This window comes from Agrilus planipennis, unplaced genomic scaffold (genome assembly GCF_000699045.2).
Source record: "Agrilus planipennis isolate EAB-ADULT unplaced genomic scaffold, Apla_2.0 scaffold104, whole genome shotgun sequence".
Lineage (NCBI taxonomy): Eukaryota > Metazoa > Arthropoda > Insecta > Coleoptera > Buprestidae > Agrilus > Agrilus planipennis.
Window position 1 is genome coordinate 214,052 of NW_020438892.1, and position 21,681 is coordinate 235,732.

General features: G+C 37.0%; 5 protein-coding genes across 5 annotated transcripts in view; 3 read left to right on the forward strand and 2 right to left on the reverse strand.

Annotated features, from left to right (window-relative positions):
* Positions 1-10,326, reverse strand: part of LOC108737074 (serine/threonine-protein kinase SMG1) — a 23,254-nt gene extending 12,928 nt beyond the window's left edge. Inside the window, exons 1-2 of the mRNA XM_025981907.1 lie at positions 3,303-10,326; positions 3-167 (exon numbers count right to left, since the gene is read on the reverse strand). Of these exons, the coding sequence (XP_025837692.1) occupies positions 3-167; positions 3,303-10,142 (7,005 nt within the window). The 5' untranslated portion in view covers positions 10,143-10,326. The remainder of the gene's footprint in view (positions 1-2; positions 168-3,302) is intronic.
* On the forward strand, positions 793-3,295 carry LOC108737085 (5-hydroxytryptamine receptor 1A). The gene is made up of 3 exons (XM_018469752.2): positions 793-1,166; positions 1,267-2,290; positions 2,721-3,295. Exons 2-3 carry the CDS (start codon positions 1,559-1,561, stop codon positions 3,120-3,122), a joined length of 1,134 nt encoding a protein of 377 aa, XP_018325254.1. The 5' UTR covers positions 793-1,166; positions 1,267-1,558; the 3' UTR covers positions 3,123-3,295.
* A 231-nt stretch (positions 10,327-10,557) lies between the features above and the next one.
* LOC108737086 (AH receptor-interacting protein) lies at positions 10,558-11,980 on the reverse strand. Its single transcript, XM_018469753.1, has 5 exons — positions 11,576-11,980; positions 11,353-11,518; positions 11,114-11,300; positions 10,914-11,056; positions 10,558-10,853 (listed from the first exon to the last, which is right to left on the reverse strand). The coding sequence occupies exons 1-5, from the start codon at positions 11,837-11,839 to the stop codon at positions 10,654-10,656; spliced, it is 960 nt and encodes a 319-aa protein (XP_018325255.1). The 5' UTR covers positions 11,840-11,980; the 3' UTR covers positions 10,558-10,653.
* A 164-nt stretch (positions 11,981-12,144) lies between these two features.
* LOC108737076 (mediator of RNA polymerase II transcription subunit 23) lies at positions 12,145-16,904 on the forward strand. The gene is made up of 10 exons (XM_018469740.2): positions 12,145-12,754; positions 12,812-13,730; positions 13,803-13,984; positions 14,049-14,184; positions 14,250-14,546; positions 14,606-15,047; positions 15,105-15,374; positions 15,433-16,130; positions 16,194-16,408; positions 16,463-16,904. The coding sequence occupies exons 1-10, from the start codon at positions 12,341-12,343 to the stop codon at positions 16,790-16,792; spliced, it is 3,903 nt and encodes a 1,300-aa protein (XP_018325242.1). The 5' UTR covers positions 12,145-12,340; the 3' UTR covers positions 16,793-16,904.
* Positions 16,905-17,010: 106 nt separating this feature from the next.
* On the forward strand, positions 17,011-20,549 carry LOC108737080 (mediator of RNA polymerase II transcription subunit 24-like). The gene is made up of 7 exons (XM_018469744.2): positions 17,011-17,818; positions 17,884-18,578; positions 18,643-19,071; positions 19,135-19,367; positions 19,432-19,683; positions 19,738-19,954; positions 20,013-20,549. The coding sequence occupies exons 1-7, from the start codon at positions 17,278-17,280 to the stop codon at positions 20,418-20,420; spliced, it is 2,775 nt and encodes a 924-aa protein (XP_018325246.1). The 5' UTR covers positions 17,011-17,277; the 3' UTR covers positions 20,421-20,549.
* The last annotated feature ends 1,132 nt before the right edge of the window (positions 20,550-21,681 follow it).

The window sequence follows — 21,681 nt, forward strand, 5'->3', positions numbered from 1 at the left end:
AGGGAATTCCCGGCGACTCCTCTGAAAGCTGTTCCGGCTAAACCCTCTCCGCCAACAGTCCAGTCTATCAGGGGGTCGTATACGAAAGCTTCCAGCAATGTTAACAACGTTTCTTTTCCCTTCTTCATTGTCTTCAGCACGTTTTCACATGCTAGTCTAAATATTCCCTATAAAAAAATAAATAAACGAAATTAAAATAATATTCATATAAATACTTTACAGATTATCTTTATAGATGCTTTACAATTTGCAAACAAAAAAAAAACATTATTACCTTCACTTAATTAAAAGAGAAAAGTGATTACTAGCTATAAAGAACTAATCTAGACTCGATTAAAATACGTAATATTAAAATGATAGATTGCAGATAAAAAGTTCATTAATAGTGTTCCCCTTTCGTTGGGATAAAATTTATCACGTAATTATCAACAATTTATGAAAAACAGTAATTCAACGTACCTATGTTAATACACAATATTGAAGGAAATTGATTTAAGTTTCAATAGTAACGACTAAAGTAACGAATTAGCAAAAATTAAAAGCTATATACTTAAGTAGAAGGTAATGTGATCAGTACAAATCGATATTCATCATCATTCAGCAACCTTGAAATTAAATACATTTCTAAAAAAATGCCAAAACTAACAATTTATAAAAAACATTACAAATGAATGTAATTTTTTAATGATCATGTATGTGAACATTGTATTAACTGCGCCAGAACAAACATCGAGGCAACTCATCGATGTTGATAAAAAAGGTAACAAAATAGAAGTAGACGTTATGTATATATACATATATAAATCAAATATTGTGTGTTTTATAATATGTAGGAAGTTATGAGTGTATACAAAATTTTTATATGCACACATACATGTAATCAACCACAAGCAGCACTTGTAATTGCGGAATCGCATGTATTTTCCACGTTAGTAGTATTATATCACTTCACATGGGAAACAAGCACTTGATCGTGAGTAAAAGTTTTCATTAAAGTGAAACTTTGAACTGGTTTTTAAAATTGCATTGCACATAGGTATATAACTGAATCTACAAAAAATTTTAAAACTCTATTTTTATGCGAACTAGTTAAATAATATTAATTAAAAAAATTGCTAGTGTTTCAAAATTAAAGATTAACAGAAGATCCCATAAACTTTTTTCGGGTAAGTTTCGTTTTTACTTATAGTATAAGTCATTTTTTTCTTCCTTTTTTTTGTTTTTGAAACAACTGATAGGTATACATATACATTATTTAATTTCTAGAGAACACTGATTGCTTCATTGAAGAAAAACAAAAAGACAAAGTGTCAAAGGGAAAAAGCTCTAGAGAAAAAACTTTTTTCCACGAATCGAACTGCTTGTAACTTACAATTAAACGAAATTCGAAATAGCTCTATTTACGAACCAACTTATATCCGTTACATAAACAATAATTTAAACATAGGGCACTATGCCAAAATCGAAACCATTGCAGTTCGATAACATAAACTCCTTACAAAGTAATGTTACGAAAACTGTACATTTGAAATGACTTAAGGATCGACAACTTCCTGTAATGAATAGCACCAACAACACGACTACAGACATTCCTATTTTTTCGACAACATCGCTAGCTTCAAAATTGGACGATGAACTGGACCAGTCCGGATTAGAAGCCTTCCTCTTATCCCTCGACTTCATCCTGGCTTTTGTTAATTTGAGCGGCAACACTCTCACCATAGTCGCTTTAAACTTGAGCAAAAAGCTCTCGGCACTTCTTTCCAATCAGTTTATATTCAATTTAGCCCTGAGCGATATCCTAGTGGGTCTGAGCATCCTCTACCACGATCTGTTTTATATAGGTGTTGGCTACGAAAAAATCAAGTACCTTTGCATCCTAAAATTCGTTTTCATATTTTTCGCTTGCTCGAGTTCCATTTACAATCTTTTCGGCATCGCGGCAGATAGATACCTGGCAGTGGTCTACCCCTTGCACTACAGCAAGTACATGACCAAGAAGGTGGCCCTTTTAATAAACTGCACAGGGTGGATTACGGCACTTTCGTTAGCCATGACCATTCTATGGTGGAACAATTACGATGAAGCACATCAGGATTGCAAATTGGTAAATGTTGTACCAGAAGCTTACACCACTTACGTAACGACACCCATGTTTGTCATGATTTGGATGGTCATGCTTGTTCTGTACGCAAAAATATGGAACGAAGCGAGAGTACACACGAAAAGGTTGAAGAATGCAATGGGGTGCATACGTGGTACAGTACCAGATGATTCGAAATCTATTCAGGTAGCAAACTTTATTGCAATAATCATCTTCAGATGTTTCGAGTGTGTTTTACTGTTGGCATCTTCAGTAGAACATCAATCGCAACAATGTTTTTATGTTTTACCGTTTAGTCGTTATCATCAATTTAATCAGAGCGTATAGTTACAGAACTTTTTGAAACAATGCATTGGCAAGGTTCATAAATTAAATCGAAAAGAAAAAACGTCGACGCTTCCTACGAAAACTAATTGAAATATAAAAGACAATAACAACGCAAGTGCGCAAAACAAAAGATTATTAAAGTTATTATCTAATGTTACCGCGATGTTTATTAAGTTTTTTATTTGTTTTTTTTTACAATACCACTAATGGACTTTCGGAACCCACAAATTTGAAATTTACCTACCCATAAACTTACTTACTTACTTAATGTTACTATTTTCTGTTGCAGTTAATATGTTTCATATTGGGTTGCTTCTCGATCTGTTGGCTGCCTTATTTCATATACATCATGGTGGTAAGAATTTACGGTCCTGTATACAGCAATCAAGTGTACGAAATTGCCTTCACCATGGCAATGGCAAATTCGTGTATGAACCCGATAATATACGCATGGAAAAATAAAAACTTTCGGACTGCCTTCTGGTGCCTTTTGCACTGTAAATCGCCCAATTCGGTCCACAAGAGGAATTTCGTCACGAATCACGTACCGAATATAAAACGATTATCTGTCTGTAATGTAGCCTCGAATTTTTCATTCGACGATCATGACGCTGAAATGAGTTGTTCCGAGAGGAAAGGAAGCGACGCCAATTTTAGCGTTCAAACTACAAATTCCAGCTTGCATTATTAAAAGGCAAAGCTGAAGCCTAACGTTTTATGTGTCGTTGTACAATAGGTACAATATTTTGTTGTAAATAAAAATGCCTAATGAAAACATAAGTGTGTTTTCTTTTTTAAATACCTCAATTCATCTGATAAAGAACAAGTCGTACAAATTAAAATACTTAAACGAAATGAAGTTTATGTTTACCTCAACTCCTGTAACTCCCAGAGCTTCTCTAATGTTGGGTGTAAGTCGAAAGGGCACCTTTTCGGGCACTCGCAGAGTCTTTCCTTTCTCAAAGCACACGTTGTAGTCTATATGAACCACTTCGCCACTGGACAGGTCGACAAGTACGTTATCCAAGTGTCTGTCTCCTAATCCGATTATATAACCGATAATACTCATTACCGCAATAGAATACGAATATTTTCGCACCACTTGCCACCACACGCCCGCATTTATTGCGTTACACCATAGTTCTTTCGCTAGCAAATCGCTGGGCGTTTCGTTCATTAATTCAACTAGGACTTGTTTTAATATAGACAGGGGCCATTCCTTTCTGTTTTCCAAATTCTTGACCCCGTAGTCTTGCAGAAGGGGATTGAGTTTGTTGTAGAAAAGTTCGGAGGGCCTTTGAATAACGCTGTTTGCAGTGGAGCTAGATTTCGACACTGGTTTAGTCGCCTCCCTCTGCTGCCAACGTTTATACAGAGCAAAAACAGGAGTCTTCCCGTCGACCCAGCTAATCAGACCACTTCTTGGTCCCAACGGGATAACGGAATAGTGACGGGCGCGGTAGAGGTCACGGTCAGAACCGTTTGTGATCTCCTGCATCATGGTATTCGTGATTGAAAGGAACTGCATTATCCTTTCGTCAAGATGAAGATCTTCCAGTCCTTTGAAAAGGTAAGTGTACGTCTGTCCATCGGAGCCATAAAACATTAGTTTCTTGGGTTTAGTTTTGGTCGGTAAGATGGAGACGTGATTTGAGAGACCTACGATCGTTATTCTGCCTTTAGAGACCGATTCTATGCCCGGCATGGCGATAACTGTGTCTTTCATTCCTGCCAGGGTGGGGCTTATGTCTTGCATTTTTAAGGTGTATGACGTTCTTTTGTGAGTTTTCTGCTGGAACTTGGTCTGGAGCATTCTCAGCGGTTGCCAACATTCTTGGACTTTCTCTGGGTTTTCCGGTTTTTTCAACTGCTCCATCACTTTTTCTATAAGTGGTAGATATTGATCTTGGAAGTTCTTTTCGTGAGGTGTTTCAGGTTCGGTACTGGTCACTGCGTAAAGCTGCTCCAAAATAAATACTATCGGTTTAACTATAATTCTGTACTTTTCTGTTATCAACGATATCTTCTCTTGCTTATCCAGGTTTGGATTTTCATTTACTTTCTCTATTTCCTGTTCGAGCATCTGCTGTCGCTTATTAATTTCGCTGTGATGTTGAAACAACGTTCCCAGCCAAAGTTCGTCCCATAGCAAAGTGATTCGTCGCAATTCTTTGACAAACAGTTGCACCTGAGCAATAGTTTCCGGATCTTGTTTGCTCAAAGTTTCAACCATCGATTTGAAACACGACTGAAGCACTGTTTTGTTTGAATCGTCGGTATCACTTTCGTAAACATCTTCTAGATCGTTTAGTTCGGTGTACTCATTGTTATCGTTACTTTGAGAATAGTCTTTGGAGAGAGAAATTTCGGAGAAGTCAAATTTGACGCCCCCCTCCACTGCACCAACTACAGCCGGAAACGTGATGAGATGGGGAGCATCTTCGGCGATACGGCAAAGTAATTCAGAAACTCGAAAACGTACGTAATTCTCGGGATGGTTCATGCGTGAAAAAAGTTGCGGTATGATGGCCTTCCAGGGATACGTAGGGGTTGATGCCAGGCCGTTTTCAAGAACGTTCTGAAGTTCTAAGGCGTGTTTCACGATCAACCTTAGAAGTCGAAGAGTTGCTGTGATAATATTCGACTCTAAGCGGTTGCCGTCTGCACTGCCTGATGTAGTGGCCAATTGTAAATACTTAAAGTATGCCTGAGCGCTTAGTTCATAGTAGGCATAGATGCGTTTTTGGGCGTTTTTCCACATAAAAACCAACGTTTGCATTTGTTTTTCGTCAGCATTAAACAATGCAGGAATATCTTCTAATTGTGTCTGTATAATTTCAGTAATGTTTATTTCTCTTGAGTCTATATCATCTTCGTCTCTCGCATAAGTCTGCGATAATACGTTAAGTACTCTGGCTAAATCCTCTTGTTTCGTTTCAGGGGGCAGGATTTGCTGAATGGACAGCTTGTCGTCTTCGGTTAATAAATTACTCAGGTCGGAACTGTGGTCCACAACTTTACGTCCCCAACGATAGCACCATGTACCAAAAGCGTTCCATGTTTTGGCCAGAGTTGCGCATTGATGGACGCTAAAATGCAATATTTTTCCAACTGCCAGTTCATGAGAAGGTATGATATTTACGCCGACATTTTCGACTACGTTTATCTCGGGCAGGACCATGAGAAAGTTGCTCAAAGGACTGGTGATGTCGGTCAGACAGGCATTTTCATTTTGTTGCAACCATGATGCCAACTTCAAAAGAATTCGACTGCTTATTTCTCTCATTTCTTTTCCTCCGAAAAGTTCTGCATTCTTAAATATTCCCGTCGAAACTGCTGCACATAAGTTGAATGTTAACTGTTTGTCATTAACTAAATAAAGTAGTTTAATTATTTCTTTAGCAACTTTTGCCAAGTCTAGACTCCACAGCCCTACTTCGGGACTCTTTTGAATTAACATGCTGGCGATATTTTGAAGTGGAGTTGTACTGCTGTTGGTATGTTCGTCCACAAGAAATTCCTTTTGCTCTAGAAATTTATTTATGTGCAAAGAGGCAGCTTTAAGATTTCTCTCTTTACGTGATTTGTTTATAATATCCAAACGTAAGTTACTGCAGAACGCAGAAAATCCCTGATCTTGGGTTTTTGCAAAAAATTCTGACCACCACAGTATTTTCGTTAAAACAGTCGAATCGATCTTCTCCAGGTCTTTTTCAAAGTTTTCTGAAACTAAGAAGACAGTGTTCGTCGGAGTACTGTTTAGTATATTCTTTAAGCCATTTGCTATATACTGCATTAGATTGAATGTCTGTAAAAACTCTGAAGGCAGCATTACAAGACTGTTTTGTATCGTATTCTGGATTTCGAGCAAGTTTTGATCAACTTTAATAATTAAGTCGTCCGTTTTTGAGGACAATACGTTAAATGCAACTTCGTACAATTCATTTTCGGTCTTTTTGAGTATGTCGTACAAACTCCAACAGTCTTCAGTTTTTAGTTTCCAATCAATTAATTCATCGAATGCGTGTATATTCGACTCGTATTTAAAAATAGTTTCGGCACACTCAGGAATTACGGTTCTGAAGGAATACTGAAAATTCGAATAGTTTTGCATCTGAAGTAAATCCTTATCTTTAAAGCATTCCACAATATTTTCCCAATCGTTCAACTCTTTATAGCAATTAATTATTTGATCGGCTACAAAATGTTGCATCTGAAGATTAAAATTCATTGTCTTGGATTCACCTGGAGGTTGCTCTTCTGAACTTTCGACGGTGTCATCGTTTTCCTTTTTTAATTCTAGAAAAACTTTTTCGTAGTTTTCTGCAGCCATTTCGAACTTCTTACTGGACTGTTCGGCAGCGCACTTAATCCACGCGAACTTCTTATGGGCCACGTTTTTACACCATACATATAGGCCGTAAAGCGTCTCGGTTTCTCGTAAATTCAAAAGACTCAGTGTTGTAAACAGAACTGCCCTGTCAAACTCAGAAGTTTTCGTTTTTTTATTTTTCACCAAGTCTTCGAGCAGAGCTTGGCCGTGACGTAAAGCTATTGCGGACTCTCCGATGTGCACGGCAATGTGTATCATCACGAGACGTATCCTGGCAAGCCATTCCTTGCATGTGGATGCGTTTGTATGGAAAAAGGTGCGAACAGTTTTTATCGGTTGAGGCATAGCAACCGCACAACCTTCGTACGCGTTGTAAATAGATTTCTCCAAATGTTCCATAAACTGCAAAAGCATTCTTACTTGCTCCTGGCTGATTTTAAACGATTCTGATTCCCCCTTCCTATGTATTATATCTCTGGCTATATATTTTAGGCAACTTTCTATGCTTGTGAACGTTTCTGTTGGTTTTCCTAAGGTTGTTCTCAATTTCGAGTTGATGCAAAGTTGTGCAGCTTCCCATGTGGCCCAATTTTGTAATACGATCCTGGAGGTCAGGGCTAAAGTTTGGAACTCTTCCATGTTGACGGAACAGTCAGACTCTAATGGCCAACAACAAACGAATATGTCCTCCAACCAATTACTGTCTTCTTTTTTTTCATTCTTTAATAAAAACTTCATGAAAGTCTTGAAGTGGAGCGGTGCCATTTCTCCGAATATAGATCCCGACTGGTGAAGGTGTTGTGCCAGCGTAACAACATAATTATTATTTTCGGATAAGTTGCTGCATCTTCTCTTGGATTCTTCTAGCGAATATATTTTGTTGATTTGAATTACGTTAACGTCCCACGGGATATTTGCAAGTAAATTTGTGTAGCTTTGCCGTATCTTCGGATTGTTACAATTCATTTGTAAAACACACAATTCATGGACGTCGTTCAAAAAAGTATTGTTCCAAGAAAGATTTTTGTCGTGCAACAATTTTTCTAGATTGGATGCTACTGCTAAGATTATTTTTTCGTCGAAACTGTGGCCACACTTGACCAAAACGTTAGCGACTTTTACGAATTCCTCGCTACAATAAAGTATTTCGAGATAGCGTTCCGAATTGATAAGAATATCGTGTAACCATTGCAGTAATAGCATGTCTGTTTCTGAACTTGTCTTGACATTCAAATTATTATGTAGTACGTTTAATATAACAGCAAAATTCCCACTGTTTGGCGATTTCGTAGTTACGTCATTTATATTCAGATTTTCGCCAACTAACAATCGTCCCATTACACTGGCGTTTACTTGACTGTTGGTAACTAGACTACTGCTTGATATAAAATGATTGTAACATTTAGAATGCAAATAGAGGAGGTACAAGATGCAATGGTGCAATGTGGGAGCGTTCTTAATCAACCCTGGGTGGTCAGGTTTCAGTAAAACTCCTAACAATTCCAATATGCTGGGTTTTAAGGCCCACAGTCCTATTATCGATCCGCTGGAGGTTGCAAGTTGCGACAAACAATTAAGAAAGAATAATATACTAAGTTCTGCATCTTCATTCAGTTCATCTTTTCCTTCTTCAAATAGACTATTAAAACAAAAGGGCGATATTTCGGGAACGATCTTTTTAACGCTGAGTTCCAAGTCACCTAAAACACATCTGTAAGCCTCTTGGAGTAGTGGGATATTTTTTAAATTAAGTAAAGCCTGATACAGACAAACCGTGTTATTTTGTATCAGTTGAGAATGTGAAGTACGCAGCTTTCTGACTTCCGCATTCGGTCCGATCAATTTGTGAATTAATTCTTGAGGTAGGTTGGCAGATAGCTCTCTAATTATAGTTGCTATCATGGACAACATTGAAATAACTGTAGAGTCGCTAAATTTACGAATTAAAGACAGTTCAGTGTCAATTAGGGAGTATAAACAATTATTTGAAGTGCCTGCTTTTGTTCCAAGAACTGCTGTTAGAATTGATATGCTCTCATTTGCAGCAATTATCAAATTGTCAGACACAGTTAACTCTAACACACCTGAAAGGGTATTTAATATACGATTTAAACAATCCGATACTGCCTTCACGGACACCAGTTCGTTATTGTTCGGATGAAAAGCATCTTCTAAACATTTCAGTACTGTATTGAATGCAAGTACAGATACAGTTAAATGTTCGATGCAGTTTATTTCTATTCCGTCATTGGGATCTCGTTCTTTCAATTGACTGGCATATGTACCTATATCTTCCACAAAATTCCAAATTAAGCTGACTGAAAAATCTAAATTCAACTGGAAGTGCTTGCCTATATGCTGCAACATATCAGATATGAATTCTATGGTCGACAAGTGTTGTGTGTGGTCTACGTGCCAGCCAAATAATAGATCGGCTGTATCTCGAAATTGCGAGTAAAAATGCTCCGGATATAATTCCACCAAATCAATTAAAATTTCTAAAATTGCCTTGAATATTTCAGAATTCTCTGTATTTTCAAGTGCCAAGACAAACTCTGTAATGAAATTTTCGGCGTAATTTTCTAAAACAGGCTTATTGCGGTCAAACTCCAGGGTTTCATGACACGCCTTCATAAAAAGAAAACGTATTTCGTCTGATTCTGTCTCCATTTTTGAAAACATCCAGTTCATATATCTACCAAAATCGTTTTCTTGGGCCATTATGTAACCCATCCTTCCCAGAGCCCTTGCTGCTTGTTGCTTGGCTAAAGAACCCGGCGCCACATATAAAATGTCTAACATTGAATCTCCTAATATATGAAATGCCTTACGAACATAAGTAGCATTATCAGGTATTAATAACACTTCCAATAATTTCTTTGAAATTACCAATGAGTTTTCTTGATCATTTTCAGTACTTAGACGTCGTAATAATTTAGATATTCGTGTATCCTCAGGCAAATTAAATTTTATCTCATTTTTCTTATCTGATTCGTAAAATTTCGAACGTTGTGCATCTATATCTGCACTACGGTTTAAAGAACTATAATATTTGCGAGAGCCGGTAAATATGCCACCAGTAGCGCTCTCAGAATACTCACGATCGCGTCTGGAAGACAGGCCTCCCCTGCTTTTATATCCTCTGCGTTCTATCGGTGCCCCCCTCGACGGTTTAAAGTCTGTATGACGAACTTTGGGGTTCTTGTATCGTCCGTCCCTCGAACTAAAAATTATAGGACGACGACCAGAATCGCCGGACGCATCCTCGGCTAAGTTTTCGTTTTCATTACCGTCTACTCCTTGCTGATTCGAATAATCTTGAATATCCTTTAAGCTCCTTGAAGCTTTTAATTTGTACGACACAGTGTTCGATAACATCACTTAGATGACATACCGGCAGTTTTTGGTAGCTAGCACAGGAGAAATATCTGACAATTTAATTTTAACAACAACTTTTTATGCTTTTATTAACAAAAGCCACAAATAAATTATGAATTACAACACAAATGTCAAATTTTAAGTTTACCATTTTTGCGAAATTTGATGTATCACTATGATCATCTATGATAGGTAAATCATAGATTACTATAGAACAAGCAGAATTTAAGGTGCGTTCAGGTAAAGTAGTAAACAAATGAAAACGAAATCAACGCAAGTTGCCAGATCATGAACAAAATGAATGAATTACCTAACAAATTGCAGACAGATTGTGTTATTGAGGTAAAAGGTTATTAAATTAAAAAAAAAAGGAAGAAAACCACGTACGTTCTTTCAACAAATTAGAATATGTGTATAAAATACATTAATATAATAAATGCTTATCAAAATAAAAACAAAAATGCCACCGCATATATGTTAGACCTTCTTTATGTCTTGTGCCCCCAAATTTTTAAAACATATTCTTGAACTTATTCTTATCTTCCTCGTCTTTCTTTTTTACTACCTCATTTAAATTATTTAATTCCTTTTTTACGGCTTGTGTTAGTGAACTGTCCAATTTCATGACCTTAGCAAAGTCATTTTTTGCCTGTTCTACATTCCAAATTGCTGCATGAGCCTTAGCTCTCCTGTATAATGCCTTTACATTATCTGCACAATAATAAATTTAAGTAACCAATCATTAGTTACTTTTTAAGAATATTACAATACCTGGTTCTGAATCAAGAACAGTTGAACAATGTTCAATAACAGCATAATAATCTTTTTCAAAGAGTTTACACTGTGAAAAATTTAAGAGCAAAGGAATCTTTTGTTTATTAAGCTTATTCCATTCTGTATCTCTGGGCTTTTCCCTTAAAGAAAAAAAGTCAGATTTTTCAATTACTATTTTCTTCTATTAAAAGCTATACCGAATCATAAACTGTTCTAATAAGCCTATTGCCTGAGCATAACAGTCTGATGCTTCTTTATAATTTTTATCTTTAAATTTAAGATTTCCTTTCTCTTTCAAGTTAATAATTTGTTCACGTTTCTCCTGATCATTCATCTGCCAAGTTTCCTTCTCATATTCTTCAGGCTCTTCAACTTTCAACAAATCTAAAAGGCGGTTGCCGTATGTTTTCAACATTTCAACAATAACTCATATTACCAATAACGAATTCCAAGTCTTGTGGATTTTTAAGCAATTGATTTAAATCATCATAACCAATTCCTTCCTGTTGAACAGTCATTGCGCAACAGTGGCCTTTTCTCTGTTCAACAGGAATGTACGAATCTCTTAGTGTTTTAGACACTAACGGATATTGGAGAACCAACTGTAATAAAAGTCAGAAGCAATGAACATGTAAAAGAAATGCCTTCATAACCATTACTTGTTTATTGACAGTAAACACAGCCACTTCGTTCAACTGCATCTTCCTTATGATTGCCTCCCAAACTTCCAACTTAAACTTTTTGCCCAAAACTAATTCCATGGGTTTCCCAATTCCCATTTTTTTGGAGTCGTCGATAACAGTTTTATCTTCATTGCATAAACGTGTTTGAAAATGAAAAGTAACCTTCATACCATTTTTAAATGTAACAGGTTTACTGCCTCCGTAAAGAATTTTTTTGCTTATCAGCGGTTCGTTATTCATTGCAGTTATATTTTTAGAAATAAACGATTTTTATGTACCAAATAATAATATAGCGTATTTAGTTTTTTAATGAATTTTTGACGTTTATTAGATAGGTTATATCAACTATACTTCCCATAGAAATAAAACTTCTTCTTCTTTTAACCGTAGAACATAAACTGTAGATAGCAAAAGGCCAACCACATGCATATCTATGTCCAACCATATGCACATCTATGGCCAACCACATGCATATCTGTGGCCATACAATATACACATCTATAGTCAACCACATGCATATCTATGGCCAATCCATAGATCCACTCTATATCTTTTTTGTTTATGAGTCAATCAACCAAATATAACCTTCAAAGTTTGAATGCAGTTGTTTAGAAAACAAATTGCCATAACGAAATATAAAATAAAAAAGGAGCAAATGTTCATTTAGAAAAATAATAAAATACCGAAATTAATCTATGTGTCCATTAGATTCATTCATAATAAAGGAAAATTATTTTAAAAATGAGTGAAGTGGTAACCAATATTTTGAACGATATACTTCGTGTGGACAACATAGAAGAAGCTTTTAGCTGTTTCCTTGTTCATCGTCAACTATCTGAGAAAGACAAGGTCTCTTCGTGGTACCTAGAATTGGCCAATGCTCTGCGGGGAATATCTCCAGAACAAGCAGAAAGTGCTGTTAGATTGTACCTTTCCATAACACACAATGTCATTAACACTCATTTACAATTATTAATGCAATTATTGGAGAAACTTGTACTGGAAAACATTCTGCCTGCGCGATTAGTGTGTGAAGTTTTGATTACAAATGATAAACTTACAAGTCAGAATCGCGATTTCTGGATTGAGTCGTTTAAAGTTCTTCGGAATGTTATTGATGGTGTCGAGTATAAAGGTGTCCGAGAAATATTGAAGGTAAGTTTAAAAGTTTTTCGCTACATTTAAGATTACCTTTTCGGTTTTTCATATTAGGGCTGTTGTGAGAAGGCCAAGATCCTCCCACGTCATTTACATCCAGGCCTTCTTCCTCAAATGCAAACATTAATTCGCCTGGTGGAACATATAATGGACAGAAATGCCTGCCTTTTGCCCAGTTACCTTTTAGTAAATGAACTGCAGAAGGCCTATCCAGACAATTATCCTCACTGGTGTCTCTCCTCTCTCTTTTCTGATTATGTTGAAAGTTTCAGAGATTGTGCTCAGATGGTGTCAATTATAGGTCATACTGAAATGAGACCAGTAGTGGAACATAGCGGTTGCCCTGAGCATTTAGTAAATCCTTGGAAACTAGATCCCACTACACTAAGATTTACATTAAAGGGAATTCTCCCATACGCTCCAGAACTGCTGGAGAAACAAACAGGCCTGCTCAGATACGTTGTAGAGCAACCATACAGTAGAGATATGGTCTGTGGAATGTTGGGACTCCAGAAACAACACAAGCAACATTGCACTGCTTTAGAAGAACAATTGGTGGAACTCATCGTCTTAGCAATGGAACGAAGCGAAGTCGAAGGTGACGAGGAAGCAACGAAAGGACTATGGTTACATTTATCATCTCAATTAATTTATTTTATCTTGTTTCAAATTTCAAGTTTCTCTAATATCATTCTAGCGTTACATTCGAAACTTCAAGGACGGGACCTACGGCGCGGTAGAGATCAATTAATGTGGGTCCTGTTACAATTTATTTCTGGATCTATACAGAAAAATCCTCTGTCCACTTTTCTACCTGCTTTAAAACTGTATGAACTTCTGTTTCCTGAACATGAACCCCCTTTACCAGTTCCAGACTATACCCAACCTCATTGCACCAGACAAATGGCAATGACATGCATCTGGATTCATTTTGTTAAAAAGGCGCAACAAGAACAAAACATTACAAGTACAGGTTAGTAAGACTAATGGAGAAAAAGAAATACTTTTTCAATCGAAATCCTAAAATGTTAACGTGTTTTATTAGCCTGGACAATTCCAAACAAGTTACGTTTACATCACGAGTTCCTTCAACATCTCGTACACCCCAATAATGCGACCCCCTTATCGATGGTCAACGATTATAGGATAGCGCTACTGTGTAACGCATATTCCACTAATCAGGATTATTTTAGTAAACCTATGGCTGCTTTGATTGACACAATTGAGGTAAACGAATGGAAAACAAACTTATTTTAAGTTTAATTTTAAAAAATGTATAAAAACGAAATAGGGCAGCCCTAAAAGTTCCACCCCACCAACTGTACCCCTCAGTATGGCATTCCTAGACTCTTTAACGGTTCATTCAAAAATGAGTCTTATTCACAGCATCGTTTCACATGTAATAAAATCGGCACAGACCAAATCAGGTACATACTCCATTTATTTACCAAAGTAATAAGGAACACCACTATAAGAAGTACTTGTATTTTAGGATTGCCTCTGGCTCCGGCTCTCGTTGAAACTTACGCCAGGCTACTGGTCTATACCGAAATCGAATCTTTAGGTATCAAAGGTTTTATAAGTCAACTTCTTCCAACAGTGTACAAGTCTCACGCGTGGGCTATTCTCTATACTCTTTTGGAAATGTTTAGCTATCGTATGCATCACATCCATCCCCATTATAGGGTTCAATTACTCAGTCATTTACATTCGCTTGCGGCTGTTCCTCAAGCAAATCAAACACAGTTACATCTTTGCGTTGAATCGACTGCTTTAAGATTAATTACGGGTAAATATGTGATTGAACATTAATTTACTAACAACTTTATAACGGAATATTACACGTAGGTTTAGGCAGTGGAGAAGTGCAACCGGAACTGTCTCGTTTCCTTCAGGAACCGAAAACGTTGGTCTCTGCTGAATCTGAAGAATTGAATAGAGCTTTGGTGTTGACTCTTGCGAGGGCCGCTCACGTTACTGGAGCGGATGGTAGTTGGTGTCACGAATTGCTCGGTACAATAGCACAAAGTACTCCGCATGCTTGGGCGCCCCACACACTCGAATGCTTTCCCAAAGCCTTGGCGGACTTCTTTACACAACACGTGGTTCCAAGAGAAAATAAACAACAACTTAAAAAGGCCGTGGAGGAGGAGTATCGCAAGTGGGCCTCCATGAACAACGAAAACGATATCATGGCCCATTTCGGAGTTGCTGGAGCGCCCCCATTATTCCTATGTCTTCTCTGGAAAATGCTCCTCGAAACTGATCATATAAGTCCTATTGCTTATAAGTATTGATTTGTTTTAATTGTATTAGTGCTATTATTTATTACATTTGTTTTTTGTAGAATTTTAGAGAGAATTGGGGCCAGAGCTTTATCAGCTCACTTACGCAAATTCTGCGACTGCTTAGTCTTTGAATTCAGTAATTCGCCGGGGGGTCAGCATGTAAACAAATGTGTTGATACGATAAATGACATAATATGGAAATATAATATTGTTTCAATAGATCGTCTTGTTTTGTGTCTCGCCCTGAGGACTCAAGAGGGCAGCGAAGCTCAAGTTTGCTCCTTTATAATCCAGTTGGTATTATTGAAGGCCACACAATTCCGGAATAGGTAAAAACTTAAAAGCAAAATCTGTAACAAAATCGTTACAAATGTACTTATTGTTCAGAGTCCAGGAATTTGTGAAAGATAATTCTCCGGATCACTGGAATCAAACGAATTGGCATGAAAAGCATTTGGAATTTCATTTAAAATATCCAGAAAAATTTTCCCCTGAAGAAGGACAAGGCAGCGGTTATCACCCTTATTTCGGAAATGTTTGCTTGAGATTTCTGCCTGTATTTGATATAGTTCTTCACAGATTTTTGGAAATTCCTCAGGTAACTAAAAGTTTAGAAACCCTCCTGGAACATCTAGGTTGTCTCTACAAATTCCATGACAGGCCGGTTACATATTTGTACAATACCCTGCATTACTACGAGAGTCGTTTGCGGGATAGGCCCCCGTTGAAGCGCCGTCTGGTCGCTGCAGTCTTGGGAAATCTTAAAAGTGCTCTTTCCGAACCGTATCAGATGTATTTAACTCGTTCGCCGGAAGAAGTGTGGCTTCCAGAGCTTGATTATTACGTGCAATTAGTTAAACGAGTAGTCGAAACAATAATGGAAACCGGTTCAGGGAATACTCTCACAGACTGGCGCTTTAACGAATTCCCAAACGCAGCAGCATATGCACTTTATACTACTTGCGTTGAACTGATGGCCTTATCAGCTGGTCCTACAATGGTTGCCACCTCTTTGCTTGACGTGGTTTTGAGGGGTTCTATGGTTATACCTCCCAACGACATACACAAGTGGATTAATGCAATAGGTATTGTAACAAAAGGAAACTTGTATTTAAAACCGAATGAGGAATTTGATCCCTTCATTTTAGGATTGATTTTGGCAGCACTCCCGGTTAGTTATTGGAGTGTTTTGTTGGATAAATTGCTCGAAATTTTAGGCGAAATTGAAAAATGGCCCTTTCAATGTTCTCCTTTTAAACTATTCAACTTTGAAGAGACACACATGGGCTTGTTACACAACCGATTTAGTTACATGTTAGCTTTGGCCCATTCAGTGTGGCATCATGCTGGACCTGGCCAAATGGTAGATATCAGTATCAGTACATATTTTACTAAATAGTAATAATTAATTTTTTAGGCAAGCGTTCCTCGTTGGGTTCGTGAACGACTTCCCGGTGTCGTTCGTACAGAAGCTCAGTTCATTTTTGTTTGTCACTTGGTGGGGCCTTTCTTGCAGCGTTTTAATACGGCAACTGGCGAACTTACAGGAGGTCTTTATGAACTATTGGCCCAAGTGGACATGTGTCAAACCAATATGGAATATATGGATTCCATATGCGATCTTCTGTATCACATAAAGTATATGTTTGTTGGAGATAGCATGAAGAAAGATTTGGATCCGGTAGTGCGACGATTAAGACCGGCATTGCAAATGCGTTTAAGGTTTATTGCCCATATAAATAAATAACAAGTTATTGATTCCTAAATGGGAATGATAAATAATAATAAACTCACAATTTCGTTTTTTATGAAACAAGCCCAACGTTCGATCGTGTAATACCATGTGTTTATTATAAATACTTTGTTTATTGTATTAAAATTAAGATAAAAATAAACATTTTTTTATTGTAAACGATGTTTTTTTGATCGTTTTTTATGGACCACGAATTAAATGTTGATTAATAATAATTAGATTGGTAGCCCTATTTATTTAGTAAATTTCCGTTAGGTGTTATATAGACACGTTTTAATTGCGAAAGTGCGGTTATGGAGACACGTCAACGTTAACAACAGAATCAAATATAACCTAACTTTTTTCTTACTGTTTCCAGGTTGTAATATGTGCAAACAATCTATTTTCTGAATATATTAATATCAAAATGAGTTAAACAAGAATAAATGTGTATTTTGAATTTGTTAATAATTGTATTAGTGTAACTCTTTAAAAAAAAAATGGTGATGGAATCAAAAACGACGAGTAAGACTAGCATTTTAAAAGCACTTCTTTTGAGAGCTTGGCGTGAACGTTGGAGTGATGTTCAGTGGGGTATCTACATTAAAACTGTATTACCAAGGGGTGTTAGTGGCGACGTGTACAACTTAGCCGACTGTATTCTACAACAGGCTCTTGTTGGTGCAGGGGCAAATCAACTAGTATTAAGTTATTTAAAACATTCCTTGAGTGCACAGTTAGTTTCGCATGCGGCGGTTTTACAAAGATTGAGCAAATATTCACAATATCATAAGGTGCACTGTGTCTACAGCCTGCTGGAGTTTTTAGAGGGCATGTTACCAGCCATAACTTGTTATGGAAAACCGGAAGAGACTGTTTTAGCCACTGCTTTGCTATCTACAGCCTTGTGGTTATTACAAGTTATAATACATTGTCATTGTAAAATTCAAATATTGGAGAAGGCCACTTTGCTGCTTCAGAATTTACTCTCATCTGATTTTTGTGTGGCAATGATGTGCTTGGCAAGGTATAGTGATACAGGTTAGCATAGTAGTAATAAAATCATCATCTTATTTGTCAAGTAATTAACATCCATTTATTTGCAGAATTGTTCTCTGAAATTACTAAAAAATGCATTGAAATTGAGAATTCTCCAAATGACAAAGAAATAGCCATTAAATCGGTTTGTGTCGTGCATGGTTTGGATGTTAATTCATTAAAAATAGTTGTCCCTACTGAAGAAACACCGAGTAGCTTAGTTCAGTCGTGGCTATTGGTGGAATTAGTACAGCATCCTGACAGCTCCACCTCATCTTTAGTACGACAGTTACATTTACTGCAACATCTGAAGAACTTATCTAATGCAAAACTTTATTTTGAATTAATAAGAGCAAGCCTCCTGTGTCTACAAGATCTCAGTCAGACACCTTATGAAACCCAATGGGGTGCTTTTGCATTCTTAAAGGTGCCACATATATTGGCCACATTAAACACTAAATCCGAGAGTGCAGAAACTGTTGAAAAGGCTGTAGAATTACTCTTACAAAATTCTCCATTACTGGATGCGATGGATACAAGAAGCTCATGTTCAAGCTTAGACTGTTTGTTGGGAGAGTTAGTTAAATTGAGACTCTTAACTGATGTTCAGGTTCAGTGTCTATCTGCGCGACGAGTAACTCCGCCCCAATTAAAAACCGATGAGGCTCCAGCTACCGCGGGAATTTCCAAAGTTGTAATTCGTGCCGAACCTACATTTACTGGTATTTTAAAAACAATGACAGCTGATTATCATAAAATTCAGGTACGGTTCAATTTTTAAAAAATAGTTCTATGTATGTGATTGTTTCGTTCCTTTTTAATTTTAGGAAGCTCTACTGGGAATGCTCTACCAAGTGCTCACAGGTAAAAGTTTAGAGTTGATCCTTGCAGTCGCGACCGTCCAAGGTCACTTACGGACATTTGCAGCACGTTTAAATCGATTCAACGAGTGCTCAAAAATTGGAGCCGATAAATCTCGCGCTCAGCTATTCGACATAAGTTTCTTGATACTCGTTGCCATTGTGCAACAGTACGGAGTAGAGACAGCCTTTGAAGCAGGCAACGACGACTCTTTTGTCGAGCAATGGGTTCGGGAATGCATGGTGGAACCCAACAGACCGAAGGCTTCCGATCAACTTCTTAAACTGTGCGATGCCACCACTGTAGATCTCCTTTTGCAGCAGTTTAACGCTGGTGAATCGGACTTTAAAGGAAACTCCGTTAAATGGCATGATATAGTTTTTAACATTCCAGGGGTGAGTAGTTTTCTTACACATTGTGCATTCAATAAAGATGTTGGATTACATTTCCAAAAAAAGGTTATGCGAGAAGTCCTTGTGGCCTGGGAACAAGGAGCTTTGTTGCCAGCAGACGTTAAAAGAATCTTGGATGCAGTCAGAGGCCGTATGTGTTGTCTACCGGTGGCAGCGGCTGCTTGGCTATGTGCTTATATGAAAACAGCACCCCAAGACACTCTTTTGAAACCTGTTAATATGGTACAACAACTGTTGGCTCCCCCTCCACTTCCTGAAGAAGATAATCATCGAGAAAGGCAATATACGTTAAAAATTTAGTCCCAACAGCCCTTTTTTAATTCATGTTTCATAAAAAAATAGGTGGTTACTTTCCTGTGAAATAATTCGTCGGATGCAGAGGGACATCCAGCTCCCGCTACAATCCAAAATTTCTGGGAACATCTCTTTTCGACAGCCTGCCGCAGAACAGTTTCATAATCTCTGGATGAAAGCGGTCAAGCGGGGTTGGTTAGACCATAGTTCTGCCAAGACCGTTCAGGGACTTCTTGAAACCGCTGGCCCTAGGTGGCTTGTTTATTCTGTCGTTCACGAACTCACTCAACTTCGATACAGGTACGAAGTTTCCGATGGTGATTTTTTATTGTAATTCGATTTTCCCCTTGTTAGAAACCAACTGAGTCGAGGGGTGGACATAGCTCTTGCGCTGTTCCACTTCGACATATACAAGTGCTGCCTCGAACTTTTATGTTACGTATTACCGCAGCATCTTATCAACAGTAAACAAGCGGACGAAATAGTCGACCCCCAGTTGTCAGCCGTCGCCAAACTCACGAGCTATTGCCTTTATGCCACGTGCGAATTGATTACCGCAAAGAATGACAGGGTGAGTTTGCAAATTATGCTTTTCTTGTGTCGTTCACTAAATTTATTTCTATTCGTAGGATATCGAATCAGGACCGCCCTCGCAGAAGATCTCGCGTTTATCAGAAACATGCTACGATGCAAAATCGAATCCTTCGATAGACGTCCTGTTACCTTTCTTACGCCAGATGCTTATTGCCCTCGAAACGACTCTCCAAGAGGGTCATGTTACCCAACAAATATATTTTGCGCTTCATCTATTAAAGTATTTAGTTGAAACGTACTCACCCATCACCACAATAATCCTGAGCGCAGTTCCTCCGTCTCTGGTGTCCGGTCTGTTGAAAATTTTACCCGAACATTTCGGGTCTGCTTTTCTTTTACATCTGTACGACATTCACACGACATCGGGGCGAAGTAACATGGCGAAAGACTTGTGTTTGTTGCGGAACTATCAATTGAAGAATCTTGGTGGTAGCGGTAGATAAAACAACAAACTCTTGTATATATAGTACACTTTTGGAATTTCATTTTCTTGTTTCTATTTTTTCGTAACTATCTATCGCCGGTTTCCTTTAAAGAAACAAATAAATTTCGAATAAATAAAGCAACAGTAATAGGGTGTTTGATTGGAAACTAAACCGAACTATTAGATGTTCTAAAGTCAAAATAAACATGTACGAGGGTTTTTAAGGGTATACCATAAAGCTGAAAAAATCGATTTAAATTGAAGTATATTGCGTAAAATATTTATATACAAAAAATATACAAAGAAAACTATTGACAAAATATACAAAAAAATTACTTAAATGGAAAAAGAAACACTGACATTCTTTATTATTATTTATCACTTATGCTGAAGAGCACTGATGCATTTGTATTTGTCTCGATAAATAACTAACGTTTACACATAAAAAGTATGCAACACAAGTTATAATACGATATGGCATTCTTTTTTTTTTTGTTTGTTTTACAACTTCCGGTGACAAAATAGTTTCTATTTTATTGATTAGTTTTTTCGCTCTAATTTTACCTTAATTAAATAACAACAATTTTGATAACACTGACGTGAATATAACTTGTTCTACTTTTCCATATTATTGCAACAATTCTGATTTAAAATAACTTGCAAACGATGATTTTTTTAGCTTATTTGTTTTATTAGGCTTGTTATTATTAAACCTTTAATTTCGATGCAAATCGTACATAATTGACTTCAATTGAAGTATATTGTTGGTAATTATTTGGTAGCGAAACTTATTTACGCATCTACAGTAGGTTACAAAAATAACAATTCATCTTAATATATGCACTAAACAACTGATTATTGTTTATTGACTTATATTTATACTGTTAACTAAATATTATACAAACGATGTCGTTATTTTCGAAACATACTGTACACTAAATAAACAATTATTACCACTTATACTTTCCAGGCTATAATCAGGAGGCAAGTGATAATTAAAAACTAGACTCTTTAATTCCCGAGAGTTAAAATTTATCTTGTTTTAGTAATAGTTTCTGTTGTAGTGTACCGGGTGTATCATTATTAGTTACCAGTAGTTGTATGAGAAGCGCAAACAAAACAAGTGTTTTTTTTTTATAAAAATAATAATGAGAAAAACAGATAACTTTTGTGAGCGAGATATATCCCTCTAAAATAATATCTATAAAATGAGAGACGTTGGAACAGACAAGGGGGTTTAATAGTGACACAGCATAAGCTAGCGGAGTGGAGGCGGTCAA

Excerpts from the sequence above, each read along its gene's own strand:
- LOC108737085 (XM_018469752.2), top strand. The coding sequence starts at position 1,559 with ATGAATAGCACCAACAACACGACTACAGACATTCCTATTTTTTCGACA. Across the intron at positions 2,291-2,720 it reads ATGATTCGAAATCTATTCAG|TTAATATGTTTCATATTGGG; the intron begins GTAGCAAACTTT and ends TTTCTGTTGCAG.
- LOC108737076 (XM_018469740.2), top strand. The coding sequence starts at position 12,341 with ATGAGTGAAGTGGTAACCAATATTTTGAACGATATACTTCGTGTGGAC. Across the intron at positions 13,731-13,802 it reads ACAAAACATTACAAGTACAG|CCTGGACAATTCCAAACAAG; the intron begins GTTAGTAAGACT and ends GTGTTTTATTAG. Across the intron at positions 15,375-15,432 it reads GCCACACAATTCCGGAATAG|AGTCCAGGAATTTGTGAAAG; the intron begins GTAAAAACTTAA and ends CTTATTGTTCAG.
- LOC108737080 (XM_018469744.2), top strand. The coding sequence starts at position 17,278 with ATGGTGATGGAATCAAAAACGACGAGTAAGACTAGCATTTTAAAAGCA. Across the intron at positions 19,368-19,431 it reads GAAGATAATCATCGAGAAAG|GTGGTTACTTTCCTGTGAAA; the intron begins GCAATATACGTT and ends ATAAAAAAATAG. Across the intron at positions 19,955-20,012 it reads TTACCGCAAAGAATGACAGG|GATATCGAATCAGGACCGCC; the intron begins GTGAGTTTGCAA and ends TTCTATTCGTAG.
- LOC108737086 (XM_018469753.1), bottom strand. The coding sequence starts at position 11,839 with ATGAATAACGAACCGCTGATAAGCAAAAAAATTCTTTACGGAGGCAGT. Across the intron at positions 11,519-11,575 it reads TGTTTACTGTCAATAAACAA|TTGGTTCTCCAATATCCGTT; the intron begins GTAATGGTTATG and ends CTTTTATTACAG. Across the intron at positions 10,854-10,913 it reads TGTTCTTGATTCAGAACCAG|ATAATGTAAAGGCATTATAC; the intron begins GTATTGTAATAT and ends ATTATTGTGCAG.